Below are 13,873 nucleotides of genomic sequence, written 5' to 3' on the forward strand. Positions count from 1 at the left end.
AATCTTTGAGTTGATTTTATCAGAAAGCCCAAGATTGAAGGTCCCCTAGACAATCAGCAGGGGTCAGATATATCTTAATGTAATCCCAACTGATTGGAAGTAATCAGAAGGCCAGCGAATCTTTATTAATTCTCAATTTATCCATTGTCTCTAAGTTTCTTTATAGAACCCAGCCCTAGGAGCCAAAATGAGTTCAGCCTGTTTTGGGATGGTAAAATGAAATGATTGCTCTTTTTCTGGCTCCTGGGTGCTTTCCCACATGCCTGCACACAGATAGCAGATGATATTCCACCGTTTATTCCATGTTCACTGTTATTTCACAGTAGATGAAAAACGCAACCTCTCCATACAGAAGGTCTGTCAGCTGAAGTGAAAAATCTTGACAGAATTGAGTTCTCTTCAGAGAGGGTGCTGTCCTCTTCTTATACCACCAACTGAGGACTGTTAATTGGGAATGCAGTAAATCTCTGATAGCCACCCTGTGAAAAAAAGTACCTGTGTTCCAGGGAGCTTTCTTTTGCCATATCTCTGACTCCTAGGAATCAGAGGATGTTGCTCCTAGGACAATTCACCATTTATCTTTAGGAGACTGGTGCACAGTCAGCTCCAGTCTAGTTTGATCTGTTGAATTTTTAGACCAGAACTGATTTTGCCTAGTCTAGATCAGAGAAGTTAAGTTACTTACCCAGGATTTCATGGCTATTTAGTATGGAGGTCTGGGATATGAAAGCAGGCCTATGTCACGTTGGGGCTCTTAATTATTATACCATACTGCCTGTTCCACTGAAGGCACAAAGCTCTACGGGCCACCTGCCAATTTGCCCTTGCTTTTCCTAATACATTTTGAGGGGCTTTTGCCTAGGTGAATAATTATTGTGGTAACTACATTTTTAATATCAAGAATCATATTTTTAGAACTGGATGAAACCTTGGAGGTATCTACGGTAATCTAACCCAATAGCCTCACTTTACAGACAAGGAAACTGAGACCTGGGGAGGTCATGCAACTAACCTAAGATCCCTCAGGTAGTTGGTGACAGAGCTGGGGGTAAAACACAATTCTCTCGACTTTTAATCTAGTAGTTTGTTCACTATACTATAATGCTGTTTTTTGCACATTTGATGTAGATACACCTGGAAAAGTCTAGTGGTCAGTTGGCTATATGTGTCTGAAGCTCAGAAGAGAGCCATGGACTGAAAAAATAGATTTAGAAGTTGTCAGCATGTGGTGTAATTACCTCATGCTCTCTTGGTTTGATTTCTAGACCTCTGACTTCTCCTTTTGTATTCATCCATCCATCCCTCCATCACTCAAGAGATATTTATTGAACACGTACTATATATATCAGATACTTTTCTCAGTGCTGGGGATATATCAGTGAACAAAACAGACAAAACTTCCTGCTTTTGTGAAGTTTACATTCTATAAATTGCATAGTTTGTTAAAAGGTAATAAGTATTAAGTGAAAAATAGAGAGGGTAAGTAGGATTGGGAGTGCGGCAGGGAGGGCTGAACTTTTAAATAGGTTGTCAGGGTTACTGAAGAGGAGACATTTGAGCAAAGACTTGAAGGAGGGAGGTGAGTTAGCCATGCAGATATTTAGGAGAAGAGTATTCTAGGCAGAGGAAAGAGCCAATACAAATGCCCTATGATGGAAGAGTACCTGGTGTGTTCACAGAACAGCATGGAGGTCAGTATAACAGGAACAATGTGTGATGGAAAGGAGAGTGGTAAGAGACAAAGTCAAAGAGATAATGTGAGAGAGGGAGGATCTTCTTTGCCATTAAAGGTCTTTCTGTGCCATTCAAGACAGGAATAAAGACGCAGACCTACTAGAGAATGGACTTGTGGATACAAGGAGGGGGAAGGGTAAGCTGGGACAAAGTGAGAGAGTGGCATGGACATACATACACTACCAAATGTGAAATAGATAGCTAGTGGGAAGCAGCCGCATAGCACAGGGAGATCAGCTCGGTGCTTTGTGACCACCTAGAGGGGTGGGATAGGGAGGGTGGGAGGGAGGGAGATGCAAGAGGGAAGAGATATGGGGATATATGTATATATATAACTGATTCACTTTGTTACAAAGCAGAAACTAACACACCATTGTAAAGCAATTATACTCCAATAAAGATGTTTTTAAAAAAAAGTCTTTCTGTGCCATTAAACAGACTTTGGCCTTTATTTTGAGTAAAACAGGGAGCCATTAAAGGGTTTTGAATAGAGGAGGGACATAGTCTGACTTAGGTTTTAAAAAGGATCACTCTGCCTGCTCTCTTGAGAATACATTGTAGGGGGCAAGGGTGAAAGAGGAAGACCAATTAGAAGGCTATTGCAATAGTTCAGAAAATGTATTATGGGGGCATAAACTGGGTCATAGCAGTAATTATCATGAAAATAGTAGAATTCTAGTTATATATTTTAAGGTAGACCTGACAGAGTTTTCTAACAGATTAAATATGGCGTGTGAGGGAAAGAGAGTAGGTAAGGATTACCCTTAAGTTTTGGCTGAGTAATTGAAAGGATGCAGTTGCCATTATCTGAGATGGAGAAGGATACTAGTGGAGAAGGTTTGGGGGTAAATATTAGGGGTTTTGTTCTGAACATATTAAACTTGAGATGTCTCTTTGACAGGTAAGTGGAGATATCAAATAAGCAGTAGGATATGAGTTTGGGGTTCAGAGACAAGCTCTGAGCTAAATATATAATTTAGAGTATCACTGGCATACTTTTTTTCAGCCATGAGATTGGATGAGCATATCAACGGTATGAGTACAGAGAAGAGGTCCAAGGATTGAGTCATGGGGCTCTCCAAAGGTAAGAAGTCAAGCGAGAACAGAAGGTTATCAGCAAAGGAGACTGAGAAGGAATGACCAGTGTGAGAAGGAAAACCAATAGTGTGGTATCCTGGAAGCCAAGTGAAAAAGTATATCAGTGAGTAAGGAGTAATCAACTGTGTCATACATGGCTGTTAGGTCAGTTACGAAGAGAAGTGAGAATTGACCACTGGATTTAGCATTGTGAGGTCATTAGTGTTCTTTTTTTTTTTTAAAGGTATGAGAAAGTTTATAGCAACTAGTAACATAAAATAAATACATATTATAATGTGGTATCATTATTGTCTATCAATTTATCAAATATTTTAAAAGCATATTATGTAAATATAATTGCCATGGTCCTTATAAAAGACTGGTTTCCAGGTATGAATGAGAATATTTGTCTAACTAACTTTATTAGTGCTATAGACATTAGTGTTCTTAAGCAAGCATTTTGATAGAGGGGCGGGGCAAAAGCCCAAATGAAGAAGATTTAAGAGAGAAGAGAAGAACTGGAAACAGTAAAGATTAAGTGCTTTAAGGACTTTTGCTGCTAAGGGGTGTATAGAAATGCAAATTCCCCTTTCTCTCTTAAATTTTGAAATGTTAGAATTCCTTAGGGTGCCCTGCTTGGTCATCCTCCTTCTTGATCTATATAATCTCTCTGGTGGTCATTCTAACACCTTCAAATGACCTAATGTTTCAAGAAGGACGAAGGGGTCACTAGTTCTAAATATAGTAAGAGAAATAAAGTAATTTAAGGACTAAAAAGTATCCATTGGATTTAGCCCCTAATACTTTATTGGAAATGCATTAGAACGATGAAAGATTAACTACCGTTTTAATTTCAGTACCTTCCACATGGAAGTGTTTGGGAGATGGCAAGCTTGGCGTTGGGCTGGAGAGGTGACAAGGACCTGGATGAAATGTTAGGTGGGAGAAAGGGGAAGGAATTGATGGTAAAGATACTTTCTAATGAAGAAACAAGACAGAAGCAGATCAGATGGGTGCATAAAGAGACTGTGAGAGTCCCTAAATCACATGACCTTATTGCTGAGAGGCCACTGAGTGCAAGAGAATATACCAGAGACAGGCAGGAGTAAGTACTGGGGTTTATAATCAAGGCTTCATCAGACACAGTTGGTGGGCTCTGGAGAAGATAAGTCAACATACCAAATTCCTACTCTTCCCATAGCACTTGCTCTTTCCATTCACCTTTACAAAGTCTTGGGGCTGTTAACAAAAATGGCACTTTTGCCACGCTCTCAGCAGAGAACTAAGGGAGGCTTATCCGTTAGTGTTTTCCCCACCCAAATAACCTGAGCCCCCTTTCAACAAAATTCAAGTTCTAAAAAGGAACTAGAACACTAGTTTACTTTAAGCTGTGTCAGGAGTCTTATATTTTGAATTCAATTCCAAAGCCAGGTTCCTTCCCAGAAGCCACCACTTTACAGGCACTAATTGCCCTGACAGCATTCTTAACACAAAAACAAATAACCAAGGGACTGAGACACCAAAACATTGTGACTTGTGTGGAGAGAAAGCAGAATATTACTTGGATTTGGAGGGAAGAGTGTGCAGCTTTTACAGTGTATGATCTCTTTTACTACTGGCATATCTGGTGGAATTGGAGGAGGTACTATTCCCAGGCCAGGCATCATTGGAGTTATTGGTGGAATTCCAGTCATCATTCCAAGAGCAGGATCAAAGTCTTAAAAAGGAGAGGAAAGAGAGAACAATAAATTACACCAGGCAAGATCAAGTAGAGGCAGAATGCTACCTTATAAGCTTCAAACCAAAGGTCTTTCTAAGACAGAGGCAAAATATTTAAGAAAACACGTTATTAGCATTACCAGGTCTTAAATATCGTGCCCTTAATTGTGCATTTTTCTTTTGGGCTAGGCCTGTTTGTTTTTGTTTGCCCAGTGCCTGTTTTGTTTTTGTTTGCCCAGTGCCTGTTTGTCTCTACCTCTCATTTTGACATCCAAGGCCCTTTGTAATATGACCGCGCCTTGTCCATTGATCTTTCCTTCCACTACTTTCCAACACACACCCTCTGCTCCATTCAGACAAGGCTTCTTGCTGTCCCTTGTAACACTTCCTGTCTTTTTGCAGTATAGCATGGTGTTAAGAGCATACAGTTTTGGGGTTCAGGAAGACCTGGGTCCTAGTTCTACCATTTGATTAGCAGGATGAATCTTTTGAACCTCCGTTTCGTCATTTGCAAACCGGGGTTAATTCCGCCTACTTTTATAGGGAGCTATGAGGAATAAAGAAAATGATGAATGAAATGTGCCTAGCATAATGCATAGCACAAAAATGCTGAAGAAATAACTATTTTCTGTGCCTTTGTTCCTGTTGTTCTCCCTGCCTGCCTGGAGTCATTCAAGCCTCCCCAAATTCTCCCCATGCTTCAAGGCCTGGCTTAAAGTCCCACCTTTCCAGATAATACTGGTTCATTCTTATCTCTTTATCTAAAAACTGTTCTACACCCGTTGCCACCGAATTTTATTTTGCATCATCTTTTGTTTCATTCAGGGGTGCTTCTAGGATGTGTGGGAGCTCCCCAAACATATTTTGTGGGGCTTGTCTAGATACACAATTGATTCACCACAAATCAGCATCAATACTATTCTGGTAGCCCATTCGATACCATGAAAGAAATACCATACCATATAGCTGGAGTGATTTACTTGCCAGGATACTCTCCTGGAACCAAGACTCTGGGAGGACTCCACAGGCACAAGTTCTGAAGCTTCTTGGGGGCATTTACTTGAGTCTACATGTCGGGTAAAGGATTGAAGAGTGCCTCAAAGGGAGAAAATGGGGACTGAGGTCCACATAGGTTCAATTTGAGATTGGGGCTCCTTGCTTAGATGACACTGCAGGCCTTTGTGAATCCCAGGCACTGGAGGGGAACCTAGAAAATGTTGAGAAAGCTGCTTCTTGCCATCAAGACCCACAGAGGAGCTGCTCTGGACTTGGGGCACCTACCCCGATGGCACTATCTACCTGGCCAGTCCTCAGCTCTGGAGAGGGACTTAGAAAATATCTGGACAGTCATTCCAAAGCTCGGAGTCCCCTGATGTGAGGGCCCACAGCAGGGGCCCCGCTTACCTGGGTCTAAAGGCGGTACTGATTTCATTGTTTAAATTTTGTCTCTATAAACAAAATGCATGTTCTTTGAGAGAACCTCTCACCCCTGCCCTCTGTTATAGAATGCACAGTGTATTGCAAACAAAGAAAATATTGCATAAGGAGTTCTGATAATGTAGGGGTAGTCATGGTAGCAGTAGCAGGTCCTACTCCCCCAGACTTTACCCTGCTCACCACTCAGGCCCAAGGGACAGTGCCTTTAAGTATGTCCTCAAGGTGGCTCTGACCCCCCTGGGTGGTTCTCTAAGATGTTGAAGGAGGTATATCTAAACAGTGGGAAGAACCTGTGGTTCATACAGAAGCAGGACTTCAAGTATGATAGGCCCAGAAGGAGGGAGTCTTGTGACTGGGCAGATAGGCAGGTGGGTGGCCCATAAGCACCTCCCATTGCAAGCCAGTCCAAGAGAGCTAGGGCATTCCGCATCCTCCCACATGCCTGTCATGCTGAGATGCCAAGACCTTGAACATGTTTAGGAAGAAAGAATTTTCTTCTAAGAGGAAATTTTATTTTTCTGAAAACAAATTTACTTTTAGCCCTCATATGTTATCTCACCCAACATGTAAGTATTTACACATGCCTGTGCGTGCACACACACACACACACACACTCCTTCCCTTCCTCCCTGTGACTCTCATCTCTCTACTCTCCTCCACATGCTAGTTATATGACCTTGAGGGATGTTTCTTAATATCTGTGTGCCTCCATCTCCTTTTTGGTAAAAGTAGGGACAAATAATGACAGTTAGCTCAAAGGATGAAAGGACAGAACAGATATGAAAACCTTTGGCATGATACATGGTGGTCCTGATAGGTAAGTTTCCTTCCTTCCATTCAAAACATGCGTCCACACACTAATATATTCACTTATTCAGGCATTCACTTCCACATCCCACAAACATTTGTGATAGCTTCCTATATGTCAGGCTCTGTGCGGGGGGACAGGGCGTCCAGGTCTTTTTTTCCATCTTGGAGAACTTAGGAGCCCTGACACTCTGTGTTCCTATGCTGTAGAATGAGAGCACTGTGGTTAAGAATGCCATTTATGTCTTTGGAAAATTTGATTCCTTGTGTATAAGATTTTAGAAAAATTGTTAACATTATCTCCCCCATTTACAAACTGTTAATTTTCAGTAGGAAAAGATCAGATTAGATTGTGTGCCAACTAAACAATCCCATCTATTTCCCCCCCCACTGAAATGTTTGTCTTCCTTTTATTGTTCTGCCTGCCTCCTCATTGTTATTCATATAGTTCTGTCACTCACAACTCTACCTTACCACAGATTACAGAAACATCAGTTCATTAAACAAGTTCTGCCACTTCGACTGAGAAAGAAATGCCTGCCTCCATGTACTGTCTACTAATAAATGGAGACAAACAAAAAACAAATACACAGGATAAATATAACTCCTGACTGATGTACTCACCACTGTGCTGTTTGGTATGATTACATTAATATTTTATGAAATTCATTTAAAAGCAAGTGTATTCATGACATATGGCTAAAGCCAGAGTAGATAAACTCCCTTTCTTCTTTGCATTCAATATGCCAAGAGTTCCATAGGCTACACTGCCTAGCAGGGCTTGCTAGAGGGCAGGATGTACATTGTACACGACATTTCAAGGGCTCCTATCACATTGATTATTTCTTTTGTTTATCTTCAACCATTAAAACCAAAGTAGACTTGAATTTCCAATACCAACCAAGAAAATAACCATTTGAAATCATGGGCCTTATACAAGTATTGCAGAATCTGAAAAAAATCAAAGAAGTCCAACACTAAAATACACTGGGAATAGAACACCAGAGAAATTCTCTCCCTTTTTCAGGCCCTATTCTGGCTTGAAGAGTACAGCCAACATGTACATAGTATTACCACTTATGTTAGGAATTTAAACTTCTGAAGGAGATTTGAAATCATTTTATAAAAGGGTTGTTGAGGGACTTCACTGGTGGCCCAGTGGGTAAGACTCCATGCTCCCAGTGCAGGGGGCCAGGGTTTGATCCCTGGTTGGGGAACTAGAGCCCACATGCACGCTGCGACTAAGAAGTCCACATGCCGCAACTAAGAGATTGCATGCTGCAACTAAGAAGCCCGCATGCCACAACTAAAAAAAAAGATCCGGGGCTTCCCTGGTGGCGCAGTGGTTGAGGGTCCGCCTGCCGATGCAGGGGACGCGGGTTCGTGCGCCGGTCCGGGAGGATCCCACATGCCACGGAGCGGCTGGGCCTGTTGAGCCATGGCCGCTGAGCCTGCACGTCCGGAGCCTGTGCTCTGGCAACGGGAGAGGCCACAACAGTGAGGGGCCCGTGTACCGCAAAAAAAAAAAAAAAAAAGATCCTAAATAAATAGATAAATACATAAATAAATAAAAAACAAAAAGAAAAGATCCTAAATAAATACATAAATAAATATATAAAAAACAAAAAAGATCCTAAATAAATGGATAAATACATAAATATATATATATTATTTTATTATTTTTTTTGCGGTACATGGGCCTCTCACTGTTGTGGCCTCTCCCGTTGCCGGAGCACAGGCTCCGGACGCGCAGGCTCAGCGGCCATGGCTCACGGGCCCAGCCGCTCCGCGGCATGTGGAATCCTCCCGGACCGAGGCACAAACCCGCGTCCCCTGCATCGGCAGGCGGACCCTCAACCACTGCGCCACCAGGGAAGCCCCAGTAAATAAATATTTTTAAAAAGGGTTGTGGAAAAGGCCAGGGTATTCCCCTAAAGTCCTTTCACAATAAATATCCTGTTCTGTTTTGCTTTTACCACCATCTCTTCTTCTAACGCCTTTTCCCTACTGCCTTCTTTACTCTTGGCACTGCCATTGATGGAAATGTCATAAGATGTTGGTTTGTATTCCGTCTTTTGATTCATGTACATTCCAAACTCCCAGCTTACTGGAAATGCTGCAAATGCTGTTTTTCAGTTGCGCCACCTTGCTCCTCTGAGTTGCAGCTCTATTACATCTCTATTATATGATTTTAAGTAATGTTTCAGTGTAGCCTTAAGTCTTCCTGCTGCCTAGCAACTTGCACTTAACTCAACATAGAGTAGTTATCTAGCAATATTATCATCCTCCATTCTCTGTATACATCTGAGCCAGGGAGCTACAATGGAGGAAAATGTCATCTGTCCAGTCATCCATATGTCTAACCATTTGTATGTCCTTCCGTATTTTGATGCCAGCCCCTCTGCAGGTGTTGGGGTTGAAGGAATAAGATAAAATCCTCGACTTCAGAGTACAGTTTGGGAACAGCCATGCAAACAATTATAATGCTTTATCATCAATTATTATTATCATCACTATAATTGTTTATTGGGTGCTTCCATTGTGCTAGGGACTGTGCTTAAGCATTTTATATAATCTCATTCCAAAAGACCAGTGGGCTAGGTACTGTTATTATCCTTCATTTTATAGATAAAGAAACTGGGGCTCAGAAGGGTTTAGTTACTTGCCCAAGATTCCACAGCCAATAACCTAGGCAAGACCTAGGATTCAAATCCAGGTTAGTTTAACTCTAATGCTTTTAACCACTGCACTGCCTGTCAATGTAGTATGGCAATTGTTTTAATGAATTAATTTAATTACAGGTATAAGGTGAAACAGGTATGCTGAAAAACATGGCAGACGAATAACAAAATGCTTCTATATAATTCTTTTTTGCAAGTGTGGTGGATTAAAGGTGGATACGAATTCTTTGTTTCCCCTCCTGTCAAGAGGTGAGGTCTATGCCCCATCCCCTTGAGGATCTGGATGGGCTCTAGAACCACTTTGACCAATAGAATACAGCAGAAGGGATGTTGTGCTTGTTTTCAGGGCCAGGCCTTAAGAGAGATAAAATTTCCACTTGTCTCTGGGAACACTTGCTATGGGAGCTTTAGTCACAATGTCATGTCTGACTACCATGCTGGAGAGACCATGTGGAGAGGGCCTTAGTGTAAACGGAAAGGGAGGGATACAGCTGAGCCCGCTGTTTTATCTGTCCCTGCCAAGGTGCCATGAGTATGAATAAAATTGTATTGGAACCTCCAGACTATCCCACCACAGCTGAGGCATCCCAATTGATACTATGTGGAACAGGTGGATTGCCCATTTGAGTCCTGCTTAAACTCTTTATCCAGAAAAATCTTAAAATATAATAAAGTCATGTGTCTTAAGCCACTAAGTTATAATGTGTTTGTCATACAGCAATAGGTAAGCAGAATATGCAGCACGTCTGAAGAGTGGGGTGTGATTGGTTAATAGAGTTAGCTATTTTCAAGTAATTAAAATAGAAAGTACACTAAGCACCTAACTAGACTGACATTATTTTTCCGATTATTGAAAAGGTGCTTTGGGATCCAGCAGGGCCCCACAGCCACTGTCTTTGAGCAATAGTTGTCACTGTACTATTGCTGTGTAGAAGGACCAGTTGGAACAATGCCAGATGACAACACACTACCAGATGTACAAAGACTACAGATGTCTACAAAACACTAGAAACCTTAGAGGTTGCCCATCTTTAATGCCTGACAAAGACACCACATATGCCAATTTTATGGTTCAACCCTTGATATTTTCTGGCAGGCCAGTTCACGATGGCTTTCTTCCTATAGACAGCAACATCTACTTTTGTGGCAGGGGAAGAGGATGCTGTCCATAATACTACTGCCCACTGATCAGGTGTATATGAATTTTCAGGTTTTATACACATCATCTCATTTAAACTTCAGAACAATCCTAAGGAATGACCAATATTATTATTCCCTACTTTACAGATGAGGAAATTGAAGCTTACAGAGATAACACAGTAAGGCCACACAGTATGTGGCTTTTACTAGTTATGCTCTCAATCATTACTCTACTCTGCTTCTCACAAAGTCCATGGGTCCACAGGAAAAAAAGATACTTCTTGTCAGACTAAGCTCTGTTATCTACCTACTCAACCTGTAGAGTCCTTCAAATGTTCCTGTCCAAAAGGCTACCATAGGATTGCTTATCTCTACAGCCAGAACTTCCTGTTGAGATATTCAATATATGTGTTGTCACAGCATTAGATAATTTAGAGCCCTCTGTTCTAAATCTGAAGTCTCAACTTTGACTCACAGGAGAAGTTGGAATTGTGGCAATGTATGAACTGGAGATAGGCAGATATAGGAGCTGACATATTTACTATCCTGCTTGCCTTTTCAGAACTGGACCTGGTTCTGGCTGGCTGGAGTCCTCTTCATACCCTCAGAAAGCCTCTGCTTACACTTAGTGACTTCTCCCCATCCAAGTCCCCCGCCCAGGTCCATTAAAGGCATTTCCAATCTTTTAGGTATTCCAGAGACCCTTGATCACCAGGAGGTAGTTTGTATTCACAGTAAAACCATTGAAATGCAACTATGGATTAGTCTAAAATAAATGTTCCAAATAGGATCTAATTATATATGCATAATTAAGCTATTTTATAGAAAATTATGATTCTAATTCAGGTATACATTTCTGGTACATTATTGCTATTTCTTTACAGTTCCTACAAAATTCATTGGAAAATTAAGAATTATGCCTGGGTATTGAGAAATTTTAACTCACTACAGTCCTGGCTGCCTCCTCTCTACACAGATCTTGAAAAGACTTTTCAGGCAGCCAACCTGAAGAGGGAACACAGATTTCTAAGGAGAGCTTGGCTGAGCTGTGAGATGACCTTGGACTTACCACAAGCCCTCTTGGAAATAGAACACAAGTTTCTAAATTTTTGCACAATGACTCTCAAATTCTACCAAAATCTGTCTTGCTTCTCCAGAAGATCATCAAAACCCTTGTTTCAGGTCAGTTGGAAAGTTGGGGTAGGGCCTGGTTCATGTACAATGACAAACGAGGCAGCAAGCTGGGCTTGGGTGGGTTATGTGGCATAATTTCAGCTCATAAAGACTCTCCCTAATAAATATCAACTTTGATCCCAAATTTCAACCAATGAAGCTTTATTTCATTAGTATAAGGACTATATATCTAGTCCACCTTCCCCCTATTCCTCCCTATTTTGTTCTTTGTGTTCTTGCCTTCTTAGAACATTTGACAGATTCAGGGTCATGCCCCTGACTCTCATCTAGGGATTCTGTGAACACCTTTGGAAAGGCATTAGGGAGGACATTTCACACTACATCTTTGGTTCCTAGATTTCTGGATTTTAGAGATGAATAAGAAATATATATATATTTAAGGTTGCCAACCTCTTAATTTGCTAAGAAAAGACATGGAAAAAAGTAACAAAAATTAACCACATACCATTCATGCAATTCATAAAAGACAGAACATTTCAAAACCAAAAATATAGGAAATCTATAATCTCCAAATAAAGAACAGTCCTTTCAATTGAGCAAATTTAGCTTCATGAAAAATTCACTATATTCTTAGTTTCTACATTTTGCAGTGGATGACAGAAAGCAATATCAACTGGTCCTGGGCTCCAGCCCAGTGTTTGGAGATGACTCAACTACCTCACTTAGTGTGCACCCTTATGTATGAAGATCCCTATGAAAAAAGTCTTTCAGAGCTAAAGAGTCAAACACACACAAGTGTTAAGGGCCATAAAAAGTTTGACTTCTCCTGAGGACTGGTATATTTTCTCTTCAGGGAAAATGCAAATTATATAACTGATCAGGTTTCCCTTTTTGTTTTGGCTACCTGGTCACAAGTGCAGTTCACCTTTAGAAACTGGGTGGGATCCTATGACCTACATATCTCAATTCTAATTAACCTCCCTACCGGGGCTTCCCCTTCTCTTCTCATTTATATTTTCCCAGATGATGGTTTATTTTACTTGTAATTTTTTTCTTTTACTGTAATCTTTCTTATAAGCTGCCTCAAATATTTTGTGGAATGGGGTGATGTAAATCAGCTCAGTATTTAACCATTTTCCCCACACTGTATAGTCTTGCATACCTTCCGGCCGTTGGTGTACCACTTTCTCTGTTTAGGCTGTTCTTAGTTCCTTTTTTCCATCTGACACTTTCTTATATATCCCTGGACACTGAGCTCAAATGTTGCCACTTCTGTCAACCTTCCCTGATCACCACTATCCACCTAGCACCCCTTCCATCCTACCCTGGCTAAAACAATACTTTTCTACATGTATCTACTATGGCTAAACAATACTTTTCTACATGTATCTACTATGACACTTGCTACATTGTAGTGTAGTGATATGGACTTTGCTGCCTCTGCCACTGGATTCTGAGCTTGAAGGCCCATTTGGTATCCCCTTGACCTAGCTCAATATATTTAAGTTCATGGATGGGTGAATAAAAGCACAAAGGAACAAAATGTTTAGGAAGTCTTTGAGTTGTTGAGGGTCAAGAGGCAGCTCAAATGAGAACAGGTTTTATTAGGGATAAAATATGGGGGTTCTAAAAATACTCTAGTCACTATGAGGGAAGGAATCTTTCTCTTTTTTGTTCACTGATTTATCCCCAGGGCTCCTCGCAGTATCTTGCTTACAGCAGGCCTCAGTAAATATTCCTTGTATGAATGAATAAATAAACCATCTCACTCTACTGGACTCTTCATAATAGTTTCCATGGGGGAATCTTGAGAGTCCCATCACTTGGTAGGATTCAAGCTTGATTTGGAGAGACATTAGTTCTATTTGGTACAGTGGTTTATACATTATCGGCTCTTGGTGAAGTGTCCACCATGATGATGAACAGTGCTCTCCTTTCTCAGGATCTCAACATTATCTGCCACTGAAGCATATTCTATTTGTGGAAGATATTAAAATAATAGAAACCCAAGTCTGGGCCTCCCTGAGGAGCTTGAAGAACAGTGGCCTATCATGTGTCACACATCTTCATTCTTTCTTTCTGTTCTCATCAGAGTTTGCCTGCTGCATCCAGTGAGAACTGCCTCCTTAAGAATGACAATCCTC

The 13,873-nt window shown here is 41.0% G+C and overlaps 1 protein-coding gene across 8 annotated transcripts in view; it reads right to left on the reverse strand.

Moving 5' to 3' along the window:
- ENOX2 (ecto-NOX disulfide-thiol exchanger 2) overlaps nt 1–13,873 on the reverse strand; it is a 289,504-nt gene that overhangs the window by 56,270 nt on the left and 219,361 nt on the right. For 7 of the 8 annotated variants that reach the window (XM_032620439.1, XM_032620436.1, XM_032620441.1 and 4 more), the window contains one exon: nt 4,373–4,528. The exons of the other annotated variant lie outside the window; for it this stretch is intronic. In XM_032620439.1, the coding sequence (XP_032476330.1) occupies nt 4,373–4,528 (156 nt within the window). The remainder of the gene's footprint in view (nt 1–4,372; nt 4,529–13,873) is intronic. 8 annotated transcript variants of the gene reach the window in all.

This window comes from Phocoena sinus, chromosome X (assembly GCF_008692025.1).
Source record: "Phocoena sinus isolate mPhoSin1 chromosome X, mPhoSin1.pri, whole genome shotgun sequence".
Classification (NCBI taxonomy): domain Eukaryota; kingdom Metazoa; phylum Chordata; class Mammalia; order Artiodactyla; family Phocoenidae; genus Phocoena; species Phocoena sinus.